Raw genomic sequence first — 19,727 nt, 5'->3', positions numbered from 1 at the left:
CCCAAGCAACGGGGCTCGGCCCACCCCGCCTCTGTGTGCCCAGGGCGGGATGCGGGGCTGCCCCGATAACGCTTATCGCGGAGCCCAGCGGGGCGGCGGCTCCGGTCAACAACGGGACCGACACCCGGTGCCCACCGGCAAGTGCCGCGGCCCCTTTAAGTGCATTGCTGCTTTAAGCCGCGCTGCTGTTGCCCTTTTAAGCGCGGGCCCCCAGGACCACCAACGGGACCCCGAGGGAGGTGTCTGGCCACGCCCACCCCACCCTAAAGGGCGTGGCTTCACCGGAGGCCACGCCCACATCGCGTCTCTTAAAGGGGCAGCGCTGCGCAGGAGATCGCGCAACTGGAAGCGCAACGCAGGTTCGCGGCGGGGCCTGGACAGGACCGGGGGGGTCACCGGAGCGACGGGGCGGGAGGGGGGGGGGATGCCCCGCACGGGGCCGCGCTGCCCGCTCCCCTCGGGGCCGGTTCCCGGTGTCCGCCCCAGCCGCTCTCTCCCGTGCAGGTCCCGCTGCGATGCTGCTGCTCCGCGCTGCCGCTATCGCCGCCGGGCACAGGTAGGACCCGTCCCGTCGGACCCCCCCCCCCCCCCCCGACGCCCCCTTTCCCCGTTACCGGTCCCAGCCCCGTTCTCCCCCCGCAGGCTCCCGCTGCCCCGCCGCGCCTGCTCCCGCTTCACCCCCGGTAACCCGGCGGCGGGGGGGCGGCGGGGGGCGGCCACGGTGCTGGCGGCGCTGCTGGGCCTCGGAGCTGCGCTGGCCTATGGGGAGCGGCGGCGGAGGGTGAGTATCGAGGGGGCAGCGGGGGGGGGCACGACCGGGATGGCACCGGGCACTGATGGGGTCCCGCAGGTGGCGCAGGCGGCGCAGGCCCCCCCGAGCAGCCGGTACCCCCGGTACACACGGGAGGAGGTCGGGAGGCATCGCTCCCCCCAGGACCGCGTCTGGGTCACTCACGGCACCGACGTCTTCGATGTCACCGACTTCGTGGAGCTTCACCCCGGGGGGGCCGAGAAGCTGCTGCTGGCGGCCGGGGGCGCCCTCGAGCCCTTCTGGGCCCTTTACGCCGTCCACAACCAACCCCACGTCCTGGAGCTGCTGCGGGAGTTCAAGGTGGGGGAGCTCAGCCCCGACGAGGCCCCCCCGGACCCCAGCGCCGCTCAGGACCCGTTCGCCGGGGACCCCCCCCGGCACCCGGGGCTGCGCATCAGCAGCCGGAAGCCGTTCAACGCCGAGACCCCCGCGGAGCTGCTGACCGAGCGCTTCCTGACCCCCAACGAGCTCTTCTTCACCCGCAACCACCTCCCGGTGCCGGCGGTGGACCCGGGCTCGTACCGGCTGCGCGTGGAGGGCCCCGAGGGCCGGGTCCTGTCGCTGTCGCTGTCGGAGCTGCGGAGCCGCTTCCCCAAGCACGAGGTGACGGCAACGCTGCAGTGCGCCGGGAACCGGCGCTCCGAGATGAGCCGCGTGCGCCCCGTCAAGGGCCTGGCCTGGGACATCGGCGCCATCGGCACCGCTCGCTGGGGCGGCGCGCGGCTGCGGGACGTGCTGCTGCACGCAGGGTTCGGTGAGGAGCGCGATGGCGAATGGCACGTGTGCTTCGAGGGGCTCGACGCCGACCCCGGCGGGGCTCCCTACGGGGCTTCCATCCCCTACGGCCGCGCGGTCAGCGCCGGCGCCGACGTCCTGCTCGCCTATGAGATGAACGGGGAGGAGCTGCCCCGCGACCACGGCTTCCCGGTGCGCGTCGTGGTGCCCGGCGTGGTGGGCGCCCGCAGCGTCAAGTGGCTGGGGCGGGTGGCGGTGAGCGCGGCCGAGAGCCCCAGCCACTGGCAGCAGAACGACTACAAGGGCTTCTCGCCCTGCGTGGACTGGGACTCGGTGGATTACAGCTCAGCACCAGCCATCCAGGAGCTGCCGGTGCAATCGGCCATCACCCACCCGCGCCCCGGCGCGGCCGTGCCCCCGGGGGAGCTGACGGTGAAGGGGTACGCGTGGAGCGGCGGCGGGCGCGACGTGGTGCGCGTGGACGTGTCCCTGGACGGCGGCCGCACCTGGAGCGTGGCGAGCCTGGCAGGGGAGCGCGCGGCGCCGGGACGAGCGTGGGCCTGGAGGCTGTGGGAGCTGCGGGCGCCGGTGCCGGCGGGCGCCCAGCTGGAGATCGTGTGCAAGGCTGTGGACCGGAGCTACAACGTCCAACCCGACACCGTGGGGCCCATCTGGAACCTGCGCGGGGTCCTTAGCAACGCCTGGCACCGCGTCCCGGTCACCGTCACCCGCTGAGCCCCCGGCCCCCCCGCCCCGTGCCGCGGAGCGAAGGTCGCTGAGGTTTATGGCCCCCGACGTGTGAAAGTGGCTCCATAAAGATAGTGAAGCTTTTATGATCTCCGAGGTTCCTGGGGCAGAGCGGGGACAGGATGGGGTGGGATGGATGGGATGGATGGGGTGGATAGGATGGGATGGATGGGGTGGGATACAGGGGGTGGGATACACGGGGTGGGATACAAGGGGTGGATGTGGGAGACCCCACCCCCCCCAGCCCATTGGTCCCACAGCAGAGGGACGCCTCTGTCCCCACATGACCTGGGTCTCGCTGGGATCCTGTATAAGCCACTGGGACACTCATCCTCCTGGACCCTCTGACCCTATATAACACTGACCCTATGGGACCTTCTGACCCTATATAACACTGACCCTGTGGGACCTCGGTGAACCCATGTATCCCCCTGACCCTATGGGATCCTCTGACCCTGTATAACACTGACCCTATGGGACCCCGGTGACCCCATGTATCCCCTTGACCCTATGGGACCCCATGACCTTGTGGGACCTGTAACCCCATGGAACCGTGTGACCCTACATAACCCCCCTGACCCTACATAACCCCCATGACCTTATAGGACCCCCTGTGCCTGTACCGCTCCCTTGCCCCATAGAGCCCCATGACCCTATGGGACTCCCCGACCCTATGGAACCCTACAACTGTGGGATGCTCCCGGTCCCCCTCGTTGTGCCGTGAGCCCGGCCCGGCCCTATCGATTACCGCTTATCGGCTATCGATTACCGCTCCAGCCCACGGGGCCCATCGATCCCCTCGGCTCTGCCACCTCCATCCGCTCTCGGCTCTCCTCTACCCTCCCCTGTTCCCCGCTCGACTCATCGGCGCTCGACTGCTCCCCCCCCGCCCGTGTTAGCCCATGGCGGCCGCGTCGCCCCCCTCCCGGCGGCGCTCGACAGCGTCGGCGCTCGGCTGCGCGGCCTGGCAGCGGCGGGGGCCGGAAGTGGCTCGGGGCGGGCGGGCGGCGGGGGGGGGCCCGGGCCCTCCTCAGGTGGAGCCGCCGCCGCCGCCGTGCCCGTGACCCCCCCCCGCGGCCGGGGCGGAACCGGGGGGGCCCTGCCCCCACCCGCCGGTGAGAGGGGGGGAGGGAGGGGGAGGGGGGGGAACCGGGGGGGCCCTGCCCCCACCCGCCGGTGAGAGCGGGGCCGGGGGGGGGAGGGAGGGGGAACCGGGGGAGGGGGGGGGACGCAGCTCCCGGTTGGGGGCGTCCATTGGGGGGGGGGGGGAGGCTGTATACTCCCCCCCCTCAGGATGAATGGGCTCAACCAAGGGGGGTTCCCGGACACGGCCGGGACATGGGGGGGGGGGGGGGCTGTAAACTCCCCCCCCTCAGGATTAATGGGCTCAACCAAGGGGGATTCCGGGACATGGGGGGGGGGGGGGGGGGGGGGTGGTCGGGATCCCATGGGAATGGGAATCCGGCCGCTGTTCCATGGCTGTGGATAGGAATGGATCGTGTCCTCCCCCCCCCATGGGATGTGGGGTTGGGATGGGGGGGGCAGGGAATGGTTCCTTGGGAACAGGGGGAGCTGCTTCCAAGCGCTTCCCCCTCTGGAATGCCGGAGGTGGCTTTCCCAGGGCTGGCTCCTGCTCTGGATGCGTTCCCGTCATTGCCTCCCTGGGATCCCATTCCCGGAGCCTCCTGCTCCTGGAATCCCATGGGATGGGGGGGGCGGTGGGAAGAGGCTGCCTGGGGGTATCCATGAGCTCATCCCGCTGGAGCCGGATGGGAACACGGGATTCATCCCGGCGGCTGCTGCCATGGACTTGAGGGAGCTCGGGATCGGGCACTGCTCCTGATGGGAATCCCGGGATCTGGAGGGCAGAGCGCCAGGAGGAGCCATTCCAGACCTTGGGAACGTTGAGGATCCAGCGCGTCTATCCCAGGATCCGTCCGTCCCGGAGCTTCCCTCCTGAGGACCCAACGGATCAAAGCTCCTCTGGACAATATCCCTGCATTGATTTGGGATCCAAATCCTTGCTGGAAGAGGGGGAATTGTGCCTTTCCCAGCAGCTGCCTTCCAGAGCCGGGTGTATCCATGTATCCATGCGGAGCTATTCCAGCCGGGAGCAGTGAATGGTGCTGAGGAATCACATTCCCACTTTGCTGCCTGATCCGCATCCTCAGGGGGGTTCCTCTCTCAGCCCCTCTTCCCTTTATAGAAAGGCTGGGAATTGCATCGGGAATTGCAGCCGGATTTGCCCAATTCCCAGGGTAAGGCACCCGGAATGGGACTATTCTATGGGATATGGGATCCATTGGATAACCAGAGGACCCTGCGCTGGATCCTGCAGCATTCCCAGTGTTGGGAGCAGCCACTTCATTCCTCAGAGGTGGAAAAAGCATCCTCACGTTGGAAAACCCTGGAACTGGGAGGGAGCCACTTTCCAGCCCTGAGCAATGCTTCCCTGCAGGAGGCTCCAGCTCATCCCACTTCCAGCCGGATCCAGAGCTCGGGAGCAGGGAGAATTCCCACCTCCGGGATGCTCCCGGCTGCAGCTGCTCAAAGGACGTTCCCAAGTCGCATCCCACCGGGATGCTGGGATGGAGCTTTCTGCATCTGGGCCAATTCTGAGGCCTTTGATTTCTTTTCCATAGGGAAAAGGCCTCGTTTCAGGCTCTCCCTCTGCTCTACTTCCAGCACAGCATTCCCAATGGGATGATCGCCCCGGAAAGCCGGGAAGAGAGGCCCGAGACAGGGATGTGCTCCTGGAGCGTGGGGCTTTGGCCCTGCTCCGGATCCTCGCTGGATCCGGGTATTCCAGGGCTCTGCTCCATAGGGATCAGTGAGGGGCTGCTTTGATTCCAGCCTCAGTTCCTTCATCCCATGAAGTTAACAGTGGGAAAGGGAACTCGGGAATGCTCCGGGGCTGGGATGCTCCTTCCCTTCTGATGGCAGGGAAAGGAAGGGAATGGTGCTGGTGTTCCAGGATGCGGCTCCTGGATCCTGCTTCATTCCCTCAGTGCCTGGGATATGAGGCACCTTTTAGTCATGGATTGGGAGCAGGTCGAGGGCTCTGTATCCCGGTGTCTGTATCCCGGTGTCTGTATCCCGGTGTTCCCATCTCTTGTGCTCTGGATCCCATTGGATTTCCCTTCCCAAGCAGACAAATCCTCATTGGCTTTAGGTGTTCTCCTGCATTTCCAACCCGTCAAGTGCTGCTTGAGCCCCATTCCTGCTGGGAAAACGGGGCTGGTTTGGGATTGATGCTCCCTGGGGGAGCTGGGCACATTCCCCTTTCCCTGTGCTGATTCCATGTGTCCCGGAGGGCAGGAGCTGACCTTGCTCTGCTTTCCATTCCAGCAAAATCCCTTCAAGATGGATATCGAGGACTGTAACGGGCGATCCTACATCTCTGGTAGGTGTCATGCTGGCTCCTTTGGGATCCTGATGGATTTGGGATGCTCAGGCTCATCCTTTGGGATTCAGTCATCCCATGGCTCTGCCCAGGGCTGTGCTGCTGCCATTGAGGGGATCCCAACATCACCGTGTCCGTGGTGTAGTCAGGGAGCCATGGAATGCGTTGGGATGAAGGCATCTTGGAGCTCATCCAATTCCAGAGGCAGGGACAACCAGGTTGCTCCGGCCTGGCCTCCATTGAACCCATTCCATGTCCCACCATTCTCACAGGGAACATTCCTCCCCCGATCCCATCCCGGTCTCCCTCTGGCAGGTTAAAGCCATTCCCTTTATCCTGGCCCTCCTCCATCCCATATCCAAAGCCCCTTTCCAGGTTTCTTATCCCCCTGGAAGCTGCTCCAAGGTCCCTCTGGTGGTGTTGCCCTGGAGGTGGTTGGGAATTCACCCATGGATCTTGGAAGAGCAGGAGATGGATGCATGGATGGAGCTTCCCTGGATACCAGCACGCTGGAATCAGCTGTGTTGGGATCACAGCCCTGGTGTCCATAGGGACACTGATAGGGATTAAGCTTATCTGGTGTCCCACAGGATCCCGGCCCGGGCGGGAAGTGCAGGTGGTTTGTGGGATTTGTTCTTATCTCTGGGATGGGAAACACCTTAACTTGGGATAAGAGAGGGATTAGAGTGAATCCAGCTCAGCAGGGAGGAATTCCCTGTGGAAGTGCATTGGATCCAATGGGATGGGCGCAGGTGGCCTGGCACAGGCCGGGAATCCCAGGCCACGCTGCCCACCCTGGTAACGTTCCTGCTTCCCCCAGGGATTCCCTCTGATCCCAGAGGATCCCGATGGGCCTGATCCTGCTCCACACACCTAATCCCAGCTTCCTGGAGCACATGAGCCTGAATCCCTTTTGGGATCCGGCTTTCCAGGGAGGGAAGGGGAATGGTTAAAGGATGGGAATGGGAAGAGGGGCAGCACTGCGGGAGCTCCATGGGGTTTTCCTTCTGGAATGTGGGGAGTGGAGCCTGGTGCTGCCTGGGATCGGGGCAGGAAAACAGGGATCAGCTCATCCATAGGGTAAGGATTGAAGCCTGGCAATGGGGCCCCGAGGATGCAAAGAGCAGAACTCCTTGGATAACTGGGCTACAGCCGAGATTCCAGCGGCTTTCCCGGTGGGAATTGTGGCACATGTGAATTGTGACCCAGTATTTCCTGAGATCTCCAGTGGGAAGAGGGAAACTGGGATGGGCCTCAGCTCCCACCTTCCTGGGGTATCCCGGTGTCTGATCCCAATCCCAGCTGAGGGGTCATCTCTTGGTGCTGAGATTGGGGTCCTTCGGGATAAGGGGGTTCTTTGGGATGAGAGGGCTCCTTTGGGATCTGAGGATGGAGCTGGCTCCCCCAGGAGCTGAAAACAGGGCAGCAGAAAGGGATCAAGGAGAAATGAACCTGGTTTTCCTCCTTCTGGAGCCTCCTTTGGGATGTTTCAGCCTTTCTCCACACATCCAACCCCCCTTTTCCCATTGACATTCCATGTTGGTGAGCCCGAGGGGCAGAGCATCCCTGGTACCCTCTCCTTGTGCTCAGCATCCCTCCCTAGGAGCACCCACATCATCCTTGGTACCCTCTCCCTGTGCTCAGCATCCCTCCCTAGGAGCACCCACATCATCCCTGGTACCCTCTCCTTGTGCTCAGCATCCCTCCCTGGGAGCACCCACATCATCCCTGGTACCCTCTCCCTGTGCATCCCTCCCCAGGAGCACAGCAGCAGCATTCCCCCTCTCCCTGTGCTCAGCATCCTTCCCTAGGAGCACAGCAGCAGCATTCCCCCTCTCCCTGTGCTCAGCATCCTTCCCTAGGAGCACGGCAGCAGCATTCCCCCTCTCCCTGTGCTCAGCATCCCTCCCTAGGAGCACGGCAGCAGCATTCCCGCTCTCCCTGTGCTGCTGCCTGTAAAATGACGGTGGTTTTCCCTGGCTTCCAGGAATCTGCTCTTCCTGGAAGGTGAGTGGCTGCGTGCGCCCTGCCAGCGCCGCAGACATGCACACGCAGCCAGGGCTCCAGCGCTGTTTCCAAGGAGTTGGCTGTGAGAACACTCCAGGCTATCTCCAGCAAGGTACAAGAAGGGGAATCCAACAGGATGCAGGGATCCGGGGGCGGGGGGAGGATCCTGGAATGCCTTGGAGCCGGGAGGATGAGGAGGGGATGGGCTGGGCAGCGGGAGCTGCAGGGTGGCTGTAACCCCCTGTGCTCCAGGCTGAGCTGGGGGAGCCTGCAGGGAGCAGAGGGGATGTCCATGGAGGTGAACACGATGTGGGGCACTCACCCCATGCAGCAGCACTTTGGAGCTGGGGCTCAAGATGTGCCCCCCCCCAGCCCATAGAGCAGTGTGGGGCTTGGTCCCTCCATGAGCCCCATAACCTGTCCATGAGCTCGAGCATGGGAAGGTCCCCATCAATCCCAATGTGATCCCAGGAGGAGAGGAAACCTCCTCCCAGTGGAGCTATGGGGTGCTGGGGTCCCATTCAGAGGATGCTGCTCTGGGGCACCGAGGGCTCAATGGGGTGGATTTGTCTTCCCGGAGCCATAATTCCATTCCTTGGGAATTCTCACTTCATTATAGGCAAAGGGAGCTGGGCAGGGTCAGGATGCCCCTGGCAAACACCGGTGCCAGCAGCCCCATCCCAAAGGAACATCTGGGGCCTCGCTCACCGCTGTCTCCCTCTTCCCAAAGGCAGTGGGGATTCCTCCCTGGAGAAGGAATTCAGCTCGGCCATCGTGGGGCCCCCCGTGAGCACCCCCAACAGCCAGCACTCGTCCCCGAGCCGCTCGCTCAGTGGTGAGTCCCATTCCTGCCCCAGCTCCTAACGGTGGCTTCCCACCGGGATGAACCCCTGGGCACGGGGATGCCAAGGAATGGGGGTGTTCCCTGTGGGGCTGAGCCTCGGGATGCTGTGTGCCCATGGACGGCAGCGGCACAAGGGCTGGCACTGGTGGCACTGAGCGGGTTGGGTCAGGCACCAGCCCTGCTGCTGCTCCCTCCCTCCTGCTTCCGGAGCATGAGGTTTTTCCATGGCGTTGGAGCTGGGATGTGATATTCCCAACCCTTCCCTTTGGGAAGTGAGCCTCTGCTTCCCCCCTTTGATTCCTTGCTCTTTGCCTTCTCCTACCCCTCCAAAAGCTTTCGGGAGCTTGAGCCCGGAGCTGAGCTCTCTGCCTGCGGGAGCCGGAGCTCGTGGCCCGGCCGGACCATGCTCCCCATGCCTGCAGCACTGGGATGCTGGGGATGCTCTCGCCTCCAATGGGATCTCACTTCCCGGCTGGTGCTGTGCCCCATGGGAGGGGGAGCCTTGTGTAACCTGGATGCAGGGCTGGGAATCCTGGGATAAAGCATCCCCAAGGGAATGGGAGAAGAGACCCCCCCCAGCCCAGTGAACATGACCCCATTGAGCGAGGAGCTTCCCACTGGATGCTCCCATGGGTGGCTCCGGCCCCATCCTGCTCCCACCCTCAGGAATGCTTCAGCCTCCAGCGCTGAGTGCCAGGGCCGGGTTCCCGTTGCCGGGAGCCTCCTAGGGAAGGCATCTGTGTGCCCTGGGATGCAGGAAGGGCAGGCCGGGAGCCAGGGAATTCCTGGGCTCCTCACCCGGCAATAAAGCTCCCGCAGGCAGTGGGTGAATCACTTCCATGCGGCTGCTCCTCACTAATCCCCTGCTCTGTCCGGATGAGAGCCGGAGCCTCCTGCCCGGAGCCGCTTTCCTCTCCCTATTCCCAGCCCCGGGAGCCTCCGGCTGCCACCTCCTGTGGTGTTCCCACCTCCTCCGTGCCCGGTAAGCGACCGAAGCCTCCCGGGAAGCAGCATTCCCATTGCAGCCCATGGGAAGAGCCTCTTCAGTCCCCCCCCAAGCTTCTCAAGGCCGGGATGTTGCCAGGGTTTCCCAGTGTATCCCGGGATGTGGGAGTGCTGGAGCTCTCAGAGAGCCGGATGAGCCCCACCAGGACTGGAAGCTGCTCCTTTGGGATGTGAAGTTCAGTTCTCCAAAGGGATCAGGAAGAGCCTCCTGCTTCCAATGGGAGAAACAAGGATCTGAGCTTTAAAGAGACTCTGTAAATACCCCATGTGGGTGCCCTGGATCCCACTCGACTCCAGCATCATCCTCCTCCGGCCTGCACAGACCAGGAGGAGCCACTGTCCCCATCCCGGGAGCATCCCAAAGGGATTCCCTGGAGATGGCTTCAAGGAGGAAACTTCCCACTTGGATCATTTAAAGGCTGAGGGGGTCCCAGCACCACTTCTGCCTCCATAGGAATCCCTCTCCTCCCACTTCTGCCTTCTCATTGCCCTTGGCTGGAGCTTCCCTCACTCTCTGCATCCCCTTCCCTCATCCCACAGGAGCTTTCTTGGGGTTCCTGGTGCCCAGAGGTTCCCATCCCTTCCCTTTGGTTCCTGGGAACAATGGAGATGGGATCACAGAGACCTGCGTGTGCTCCTGGAGCTTTTCCTGCTCCAGAGGCTGGGAATTCCGAGTCTTTGCTTCCAAAGCCCGAGCGCCTTTGACTCCAGGGAAATGCAGGGCTCTTCCCACAGGAGCAGTGCAGCCACAGCCCCTGGCCTGCTGTCACCCAGCTGAGCAGCCCAGCCTTCCCTTTAGGACTCCAGCCTTAGCATGGAGAGAAGATGCTGGATGCTCAGGGCCAGCTCCTTCCTCACATCCCATCCCTTGTGCCTCCCGCAGCCAACTCCATCAAGGTGGAGATGTACAGTGACGAGGAGGGCAGCCGGCTGCTGGGCCAGGACGAGCGGATGCTGGACAAGGACGACAGTGTCATCGTGGAGGATTCCCTCTCGGAGCCCTTGGGCTACTGCGATGGCCCCGGCCAGGAGCCGCATTCCCCTGGTGGTATCCGCTTGCCCAATGGCAAGTTGAAGTGTGACATCTGCGGCATGGTCTGCATCGGCCCCAACGTGCTCATGGTGCACAAGCGCAGCCACACGGGTGAGTGGGGTCAGGGTGCTGGGGGGACCCTGGGGGTGCTGGGGGGACCTGGATGGTGCTGGTGGTACCCTGGGGATGCTGGGGGGACCTGGATGGTGCCGGTGGTACCTGCATGATGCTGATGGTACCTTGAGTCTGCTGGTGGTACCTGGGTGATGGTTGGTGGTACCTTGGGGATGCTGCTGGTACCTGGATGATGCTGGTGGTACCTTGGGGATGCTGGTCATACCTGGGTGATGGTTGGTGGCACCACAGGAGATGAGGGTGTCATGGATGAGGTGGTGCTGATGAGGGGAAGGTCCATGGAAGTGTGTGTAAATGGGGTTTCCTCATCACCATCCAAGCACCAGCACCAGGTCTGAGCCTCCCCAGCTTGGGGGTCACACCACAGACCCAGAGGATGGGTTGGGAAGGAAGCTGGTCCCCCCCAGATCCAACCCCTGCCATGGGCAGGGGAGCTTCACACCAGCCCCTTAACCTCAGGCTTTCCCTGTGCTCTGCTGGAGCTGGGGATGCTCTGATCCCTGAGGACGGGCAAAGCTTCCCAGCAGGAATCTGAGCCCCTTGCTCCTGTTTTCCAGGGGAAAGGCCCTTCCATTGCAACCAGTGCGGAGCCTCCTTCACCCAGAAGGGAAACCTCCTGCGTCACATCAAGCTGCACTCTGGAGAGAAGCCCTTCAAGTGTCCCTTCTGCAACTATGCCTGTCGGAGACGGGATGCGCTCACCGGGCACCTCCGGACACACTCCGGTGGGTACCGGGATGGGGAGGAAACATGGAACCAGGGATCCAAAGGCAAGGGCACAGGCAAGGGCAAGCAAAGGCTTCGGCTCCCCCTGTGCTGGGCTTGGTGCCTGCTTTATGGGCTCCATGTCCCAGTTACCCCGGGGGTTGTGGGAGCTCTGTCCCTATAAAGATCAATGTTTAATAGGTTTTATGGGGAGCAGGGAGGTCCCCACCCTTGGGTGCGCCCTGTCCCAGCCTGAGGGGTTCTGCTCCTCTGCCTCCGACCGTGTCCTTGCTCTGATGGGACATTGGGAGCTGTGGTTTCCACCCTCTGGATGTGAGAGCTGATGGGGACCGGGGGGAAGTGGAGTGAAGCTGAACGGAAGTGAAGCCAACTCCTGTTGGCAGTCGCATCCCTTCATTCCCGGACCTATTCCTGCTCGTCCGGATGGTTGGGAACATGGGAATGTTGCCACAAAGGAGGAATCCCAGCCCTGGAAGAGCCTCTTCATGCCCAGGGGCACAGGATCCTGCTCCCCCCTCACAGCCTGGCCTGGAAGCCTCCTCTGCCCCTAAGGCCCAGTTAGAGGATGTGATGCTCTGGGTTTAAGCCTGAATCTTCCCTCTTTGCTCTTCCTTTTGGGAGTTCCTCTCCTTCCCTGAGGCTTCCCAGGGGATGCTGGGGAGGAATCCGGGTGCCAGGCCTGGAATGGGGCACTTCACAAGAGGGGTTTGGGCTTTGCCACCTCCTTCCCCCTCGCTGAGCATCCAGAGCTGCCGTCCCCCCAGTGCCAGCATGGAAAGGGTCTCCCGGGAGAGGCCTGGATCTGGGACGAGTCCTTCCGGCAGCTCCAAGCAAAAGGAGCTTTACTGGGAGCTCATTACTAAGCTGTGGTTTAATGGGGATTGCAGAGGGAAGAGGCTGGGTCAGGCCTGGCTCTGCCTTCCCTGCACATCCCCATGGGGAGCAGCAGCTTTCATCTGGCAGGATGTGTGCTCCGGATCAAACCCACATCAAACAGGGCAGGGATCAGAGGCTCCTCCGAGGCCGCATCCGGAGGGATCCATCCTGGAGCTGCTCCTCTTCTCCTGGGGGTGACTCCCCTGGCTCCGGGGTCGGGGCTGAAGCTCCTCAATGGACCTGCCTGGGAGCTCCTGTGAGGCGATGGAGGGGCCGAGGCCATCGGGACATGGGGAGCGAATTCCAAGAGGAAGGAACGAAAGGCAAAGGATGGAGCCTCCCTCCCACCATAAACCCCATTGCTGACCCTCTGCAAGCCCAGACGGAGCCTCCACACCAGGACTGAGCCCTGAATCCCAAGCTGGATCCCAAGGGAATGACTTCAGGGTTTCCCTATGGCTTGGAAAACCATCCCAGATCCTAACACAGCCACTGGGGGGAAGCTTTGGGATGCACGAGCACAGGATTTGGGTTGTTGCTTGGTTCAGGAGGAGCAGAACTGAGCGTTTGGAGAGCTCTGAGCTTGGGGATTGATGTGGAATTTGGGAAGTGAGGCTCCGCTTCCCAGTGCTTGGATCTGGGAGTGAATTCCTTCCTGGGAATCCTGTTTGGAGCCGGGTGGAGCAAACCCATCCTCACTGCTCCGAGCCAGTGCTCTTCTCATCGGCTTCTCCACATTGATTCCTAACCTGGATCCCGGACACCGGCAGCAGCATCCGGAGCTGGGAATGGACGGGGCAGGAAGCCAGGAGCCGGAGCAGGGATTGGGAGCCCCAATTCACACCACAACCTGCAGGAAACCCCAGAACCACCCCAAAACGTGGCCGGAAAAGAGCAGAACGGGTTCAGGCAGCTCCTGGCCCCTTGGAGCCTGCATCCCTGTATCCATGCCCTTTCCAAAGGATGCCCAGCACCTTAAATCCCCCTCTCCCATCAGCGTCACAGGGTTACAGCTGTTCCATTGCCTGTCACTGGGGTTCTGGGGGCAGAGCCAAGCGGAGGCGGCGGCTTTGGGCCGTATTCTGATGGATTCCAGCGCTCCAGCAGCAGCCTCCTCCATCCCATTGCCTGTATCCAGCCCTTCCAGGTGCTTCCAACCCGGCTCTGCCTTTCTCCCTTGCAGTCTCCTCCCCTACCGTGGGCAAGCCCTACAAGTGCAACTACTGCGGGCGCAGCTACAAGCAGCAGAGCACGCTGGAGGAGCACAAGGAGCGGTGCCACGGGTACCTGCAGAGCCTGCACCCGGAGCCGCCGGCCCTGCCCAGCCACGCAGGTCAGTGGGGCAGGGGGGGGCACACAGCCAGCGGCATTCCCGGTGGGAACGGGGGAGCCCCGGAGCCGCCGCGCTCCCAGAGCTCTGCACAGGGCCCCTCGCTGCTTCCTGCCCGTGCCGGCAGCTGAATCCCAGAGCTTCCCGGATGGAAAACACCCCCAATCCCCCCCCAACCCCTTTGCTCCCTATATCGAGGGCAGTCGCAGTGGGCAATGGGCCCCGAGTGGCTTGGAATGGGCCAGCAAGCAGCCCCTCGGCTTGGCTATGCCGGAGCCTTCCTGCTCCTCGCTCGCCCCTCCGGTGGCCGGCATCCCTGCGGGATGGGCTGAGCACCACCAGGATAGCGGGATTGGGGCACTTGCATGCGTTGAAGCCGGCTCCTCTTCCCCAAAGCGGCAGGAGCGGGCGCAGCTCGAGGAAGAAGGGAGGAGCGGCCGCCCCGCGACCGAGGCACCCACGGGGTAAGCTCTGGGCCCGGAGCACAGGAGCCTCACGTCCATCCCGGCTGGCAGGGGCAGGAGCGGCGGCTGCAGGGGTCTGGCGCCCGCCCTCACCGGCTTCTCCCTTGTCTTTGCCAGGGGACGAGATGAGGGAGCTGGAGATGGTGCCGGAGCCGCTGCTGCACCCGTCCTCCGAGCGGCCCAGCTTCATCGACCGCCTGGCCAACAGCCTCACCAAGAGGAAACGCTCCACGCCCCAGAAGTTCGTGGGTAAGGGGATTCCCGTTGGATCCCGTTGGGATGAGGAGGGGCAGAGGGAGGCCCGGCCCCCTCCGCAGCGCCGCAAGGATGCTGGGGATGGACCCCAAAGCCCGCTGTGACCCCGCTGTGACCCCGCTCTGCTTCCCTAGGGGAGAAGCAGATGAGATTCAGCCTCTCGGACCTCCCCTTCGACGTCAACGCCGGCTTCGAGAAGGACGTGGAGATGGTCCCAGCCCATCACCCCCTGGACCCCCCGTACGGCTCCTCCTTGGCCCTCATGGGGGGGGAGCATCTCCGCGGCCTCCGCCTGCCCCCCACAAACTGCATCTCGGAGGTGACCCCGGTCATCAGCTCCGTGTACACCCAGCTGCAGGCCCTGCCGGCGCGCCTGGAGCTGCCGGGGGGCCGGGACGGGGCCGAGGGCCCCGAGGACGTGGGCTCTGCGGTGCCGGTGCTGTACCGGGGCCGGGAGCACAGCGGCTCCCCCCCCAACGGCTGCCCCGACTCCAGCGACACCGAGAGCACCCCCGAGGACCGGGGCTCGCAGGGGCCCGCGGGCAGCTCCCGTCAGAGCCCTGCTTACGCCAAAGAGGACCCCAAGGTGCCGGAGGGGCCCCCGGCCGCCCGCTCCACCCCGAGCTCTGCCAAAGAAGCCCTGCGGGTGCTCAATGAGGACGGGGAGCAGCTCCGCGCCTTCAAGTGCGAGCACTGCCGCATCCTCTTCCTGGACCACGTCATGTTCACCATCCACATGGGCTGCCACGGCTTCAGAGACCCTTTCGAGTGCAACATCTGTGGCTACCACAGCCAGGACCGGTACGAGTTCTCCTCCCACATCGTGAGGGGCGAGCACAAAGTTGGTTAACCCCCCCCCGTTGTTCCCCATTACCCCCATCCCTCGGCTCTCGCTCAGCCCCCCCCTCCCCGACCCCTCGGGCATGGAACTGTTGTTGTTCTTTTTTAACTCCTTTGCACTGATTTTGGCTACGAAACCGATGGAAAAACAAAATCATCCCAAAACCACCCCAAAAACCCCCTCGGGGGGGGGGGGGCTGGGAACCATTTGCCTTTTTATATTTAAATATTAATGGACTTTTTTGGGCCCCCCCCCCAAAGAAAAACCAAACCCCCCTCCCCTCCCATTGTTATTTATTGAGCTTTTGAGTTGCTCTTTTCTATCTCTTTGCCCCTTCCGGAGTCTCACTCCTTGGACTCCTCCTGATCCCGATCCCGATCCCGGCTCCAAACCCTTTCCTTGGTGCGAGCCCTTCAAACCTCAGATTCGGTGCTAACCCCGCCCTCTATGGGACCCCCCCACCTCCATCAGCTGTGACCCCCCCCCCTTAACCCGGTGTGGGGGGGTCGCTGCACCCTGAGCTTTAATGAGTCTATCCCAGGGGACCCGCTGCTGCCCCCCCCCCCCTCCCGGTGCTGCCGGATTTACCCGGTGATTCCCAATGGGATTTGAAGCCCCCCCCCCTTCCCGATACTTACCCCTGCATGGGGGGGGAGGAGATTCCATATTGCTCCCCTTAAATGCAGGCAGGAAGATGGGATCTCCTCCTCCTCCTTCCCCCCTTGCCATTCCCAATGGATTGGGGGGGGCTCTCCTGGTGCTCCAGGGTCACTCCTCTTTGGGGTATCCACACCCCCAGCACGGAGCTTTGGATCCTCAATCCTTTGGGATGGCTTTGGGGGGGGGGGGGCAGAACACATTGGAGGGGGGCCCAGGCCCCCCTTTGGGGTCCCTGATCCAAAGGGGAAAGCAGCCACGAACCAAAAATGAAGCGGGGGCCTCACCGGATGCCGGTGCCCTCCCGCATCCCCCCCTTTATATCCATATCCCACCCCCTTGGGGGGGGGTCCCTGATCCCCCCCCCCCCCAGGCCCAGGACGCATAAAAGCCCCCCCGGGGGCTCCTGAGGGTGAAACCAAAGCCTGCTCCTTTTGTACCAACGCAACCACCTCAATGCGGTGGCAACGGCTCCGTTGCCCCTGTCCCCCCTTTTGCTATTAATTAATATTATTACTATTATTATTAGATATATATTTAACCCCCCCCCTTTCTATATGGGGGGGGATCATTGGGGCTCAGCCCCCCCCTTCCCCACCCCCCGCAAACCACCCCAAAAAGGGGCTTTTCCAACCCAAAGCAAGCGCTGCACTGGGGAGCGCCCTTGGGTTGGTTCATTATGGGGGGGGGGAGTTGGTGTTTTGTTCTTTTCCTTTCTTTTCCCGAGGGAATTCCGATCCCGACCACAGGAATTTTGTAACCTCCAGGCGCTTTACTCTGTAAATGTCTATTTTTGAAGCAGATGGATGAAGAGCAAACCCTGAGGAGGAGGAGGATGAGGATGCTGATGTGCAATACCCCGTGTGTGTCCCCCCCCTTACATCCCATTGCTCCCTCCCTTGGGTTTCGGTTGTCTCTCGTTAATGGCTTTGCTGTTGGCTTGGCCTGGGGGGGGTCCAGGCGCTTTCAGGCCCCCCCGGCCCCCCCAGGAGCTTTTGTACCTGTAAGATATTGTAAGTACCTCTTTGTGTAAGGAATCTACTGTAAGTTTTGTACTGTACTGGCTGAAGGTCTGTTATAAATAAACCCGAGGAATTTAACGCCCCCCCCTCCCCCGGCACCCCCACATTGATGGGGGGACACACAATGGGGACCCAAAGGGGATGGGGGGATGCTGGGGACTGCCCCCCCTAGGGGTCATTGTGGGACGCGCACCCGAAGGGGGGGACAGGGTGTGTGGAGCGCCCCCCAGGGGTGACCGGGGGACACATTGGGGACCCCCCCAAGGGGAACACACACATTGGGGACCCCCCCCATGGGCACAAGCACACGGGGGGACCCCCCCAAAGGGGCACACACACACTGGGGGGGTCCCCTTTAAGGGATGGGGGGGGGGATTTGGACCCTGTTCATAAAGGAGCACACACTGGGGGTCCGGGGGGGGAGGGGGGGGCAGGATGATGGTGGGAACCCCATAGATGGGATGGGGGCACTAGGGGGGGCTCTATGGAGCCCTGGGACTACAACTCCCAGCATCCCCTGCGGCGCGTCGGGGGGAATGACGTCACACGCAGCACGCACGGTGCGCGTGCGCCTCACGTAGCTCCGATCCCTCCGCCGCGGCGATGAGAAGTAGTCCCCAAAGCGGCCGCGGCACCGCCGCCGCCCCGGGCCCCGTTCAGCCCCTCCCCCCCCCCGGTCTCCCCGGTGCGGCCGCTGCGGCGGAGCCGGGCGGGGCTGGGGGCCCGGGGGGGGCCTGAGGGACCGGGGCGGGGCCGAGGCGCTGCCGGGCGGAGGGAGACGTGTATATAAGGGCGGCAGTGCTGCGGCCGGGCCCTCTTTTGAGGCCTCGGGAGCGCCATGGTGAGAGCGGCGCGGGCGGGGGCACGTGTGGGGCCTGTATGGGGTCTATGGGGGCTATGGGGGACATATATGGGTTTATATGGGGCCTATAAGGGCTGTGTGGGGTTTATATGGGGTCTATAGGGGCTATTGGGGATATATATGGGGTCTATAGGGGCTGTGTGGGGCCTATATGGGTCTATATGGGGTCCATAGGGGCTATGGGAGACCTATATGGGGTCTATATGGGGCCCATAGGGGCTGTGTGGGGTCTGTATGGGGTCCATAGGGGCTATGGGGGGTCTGTATGGGGCCCATAGGGGCTGTGTGGGGTCTGTATGGGGCCCATAGGGACTGTGTGGGGTCTGTATGGGGCCCATAGGGACTGTGTGGGGTCTGTATGGGGTCCATAGGGGCTATGGGGGGTCTGTATGGGGCCCATAGGGGCTGTGTGGGGTCTGTATGGGGCCCATAGGGACTGTGTGGGGTCTGTATGGGGCCCATAGGGACTGTGTGGGGTCTGTATGGGGTCCATAGGGGCTATGGGGGGTCTGTATGGGCTCCATAGGGGCTGTGGGGCAGGGGTCGCTGGAACCTCCTCTCCATCCGCAGACCAAGAAGCGCCGCAACAACGGGCGGGCCAAGAAGGGCCGCGGGCACGTGCAGCCCATCCGGTGCACGAACTGCGCCCGCTGCGTGCCCAAGGACAAGGCCATCAAGAAGTTCGTCATCCGGAACATCGTGGAGGCCGCGGCCGTCAGGGACATCTCGGAGGCCAGCGTGTTTGACTGTGAGTGCCCCATAGCGGGCTCGGACCCATAGCGGGGGCTCGGACCCATAGCGGGGGTCGGACCCATAGCGGGGGCTCGGACCCATAGCGGGGGCTCGGACCCATAGCGGAGCCTCGGACCCATAGCGGGGGCTCGGACCCATAGCGGGGGTCGGACCCATAGCGGGGGCTCGGACCCATAGCGGGGGCTCGGACCCATAGCGGGGCTCGGACCCATAGCGGGGCTCGGACCCATAGCGGGGGCTCGGACCCATAGCGGGGGCTCGGACCCATAGCGGGGGCTCGGACCCATAGCGGGGGCTCGGACCCATAGCGGGGGCTCGGACCCATAGCGGGGGCTCGGACCCATAGCGGGGCTCGGACCCATAGCGGGGGCTCGGACCCATAGCGGGACCCCCAGACCCATAGCGGGGCTCGGACCCATAGCGGGGGCTCGGACCCATAGCGGGGGCTCGGACCCATAGCGGGGGCTCGGACCCATAGCAGGACCCCCAGACCCATAGCGGGACCCTCAGAACCACAGTGGGACCCCCAGACCCACAGTGGGACCCCCAGACCCACAGCGGGACCCTCAGAACCACAGCGGGACCCCCAGCCCCATAGCGGGACCCCCAGACCCACATCGTGGCCCCCAGCCCCATAGCATGATCATATCCCCATAGCAGAGCCCCCAGCCCCACAGCACGGCCCCAGCCCCATAGCCGGACCCCCATCCCCATAGCACAGTGCGGCTCCATGGGGGTGCTCTGGGGGTCCTGACCCTCTGCCCCCCCCCAGCCTATGTGCTGCCCAAGCTCTATGTGAAGCTCCATTACTGCGTGAGCTGTGCCATCCACAGCAAAGTGGTGCGGAACCGCTCCCGGGAGGCGCGCAAGGACCGGACCCCCCCGCCCCGCTTCCGCCCCGCGGTACGTACGGGGGGAGTGGGGTTCAACCCCCCCAGTTCCCCCCCCATGGGTATGGCAGACACTGTATATGTGTGCTCTATATAACATGTTGTGCATTATATCTATGGGGGTAAATGGGGTTTGACCCCCCCAAGCCTTGGCTGATGCTCTTCCCCCCCCTCCAGGGTGCTGCCCCCCGGCCCCCCCCGAAGCCCATGTGAGGAGACGCCGCTGGAGCCCGACCCTGATTGTGGGATCAATAAAGGAGCTTGCTCCGAGCCTGTGCCCTGTGGTTATTGGGGGGGGGGGGGAACCATCGCTATGGGGCGGGGGGGGGGG

The 19,727-nt window shown here is 63.5% G+C and overlaps 3 protein-coding genes across 7 annotated transcripts; all 3 read left to right on the top strand.

Moving 5' to 3' along the window:
• The first annotated feature begins 28 nt into the window (after positions 1 to 28).
• On the top strand, positions 29 to 2,377 carry SUOX (sulfite oxidase). The gene is made up of 4 exons (XM_034071376.1): positions 29 to 359; positions 505 to 556; positions 643 to 781; positions 851 to 2,377. Exons 1-4 carry the CDS (start codon positions 50 to 52, stop codon positions 2,279 to 2,281), a joined length of 1,932 nt encoding a protein of 643 aa, XP_033927267.1. The 5' UTR covers positions 29 to 49; the 3' UTR covers positions 2,282 to 2,377.
• A 930-nt stretch (positions 2,378 to 3,307) lies between these two features.
• Positions 3,308 to 16,955, top strand: IKZF4 (IKAROS family zinc finger 4). 5 transcript variants are annotated; one of them, XM_034071379.1, is made up of 9 exons: positions 3,308 to 3,408; positions 5,642 to 5,696; positions 7,684 to 7,815; positions 8,323 to 8,538; positions 10,436 to 10,696; positions 11,278 to 11,445; positions 13,506 to 13,655; positions 14,234 to 14,365; positions 14,506 to 15,392. In XM_034071379.1, the coding sequence occupies exons 2-9, from the start codon at positions 5,657 to 5,659 to the stop codon at positions 15,219 to 15,221; spliced, it is 1,815 nt and encodes a 604-aa protein (XP_033927270.1). In that variant the 5' UTR covers positions 3,308 to 3,408; positions 5,642 to 5,656; the 3' UTR covers positions 15,222 to 15,392. The 5 variants fall into 5 exon arrangements, with proteins under 5 accessions (XP_033927270.1, XP_033927271.1, XP_033927269.1 ...); XM_034071380.1 differs by lacking the exon at positions 3,308 to 3,408 and adding an exon at positions 3,445 to 3,469; XM_034071378.1 differs by lacking the exon at positions 3,308 to 3,408 and adding an exon at positions 16,669 to 16,955 and having other exon boundaries at positions 4,525 to 5,696; positions 14,506 to 15,172.
• Positions 16,956 to 17,632: 677 nt separating this feature from the next.
• RPS26 (ribosomal protein S26) lies at positions 17,633 to 19,666 on the top strand. Its single transcript, XM_034071519.1, has 4 exons — positions 17,633 to 17,732; positions 18,324 to 18,501; positions 19,279 to 19,409; positions 19,574 to 19,666. The coding sequence occupies exons 1-4, from the start codon at positions 17,730 to 17,732 to the stop codon at positions 19,607 to 19,609; spliced, it is 348 nt and encodes a 115-aa protein (XP_033927410.1). The 5' UTR covers positions 17,633 to 17,729; the 3' UTR covers positions 19,610 to 19,666.
• The last annotated feature ends 61 nt before the right edge of the window (positions 19,667 to 19,727 follow it).

This window comes from Melopsittacus undulatus, chromosome 21, assembly GCF_012275295.1.
Source record: "Melopsittacus undulatus isolate bMelUnd1 chromosome 21, bMelUnd1.mat.Z, whole genome shotgun sequence".
NCBI lineage: Eukaryota > Metazoa > Chordata > Aves > Psittaciformes > Psittaculidae > Melopsittacus > Melopsittacus undulatus.
This window is presented reverse-complemented; position numbering and strand designations above follow the sequence as displayed.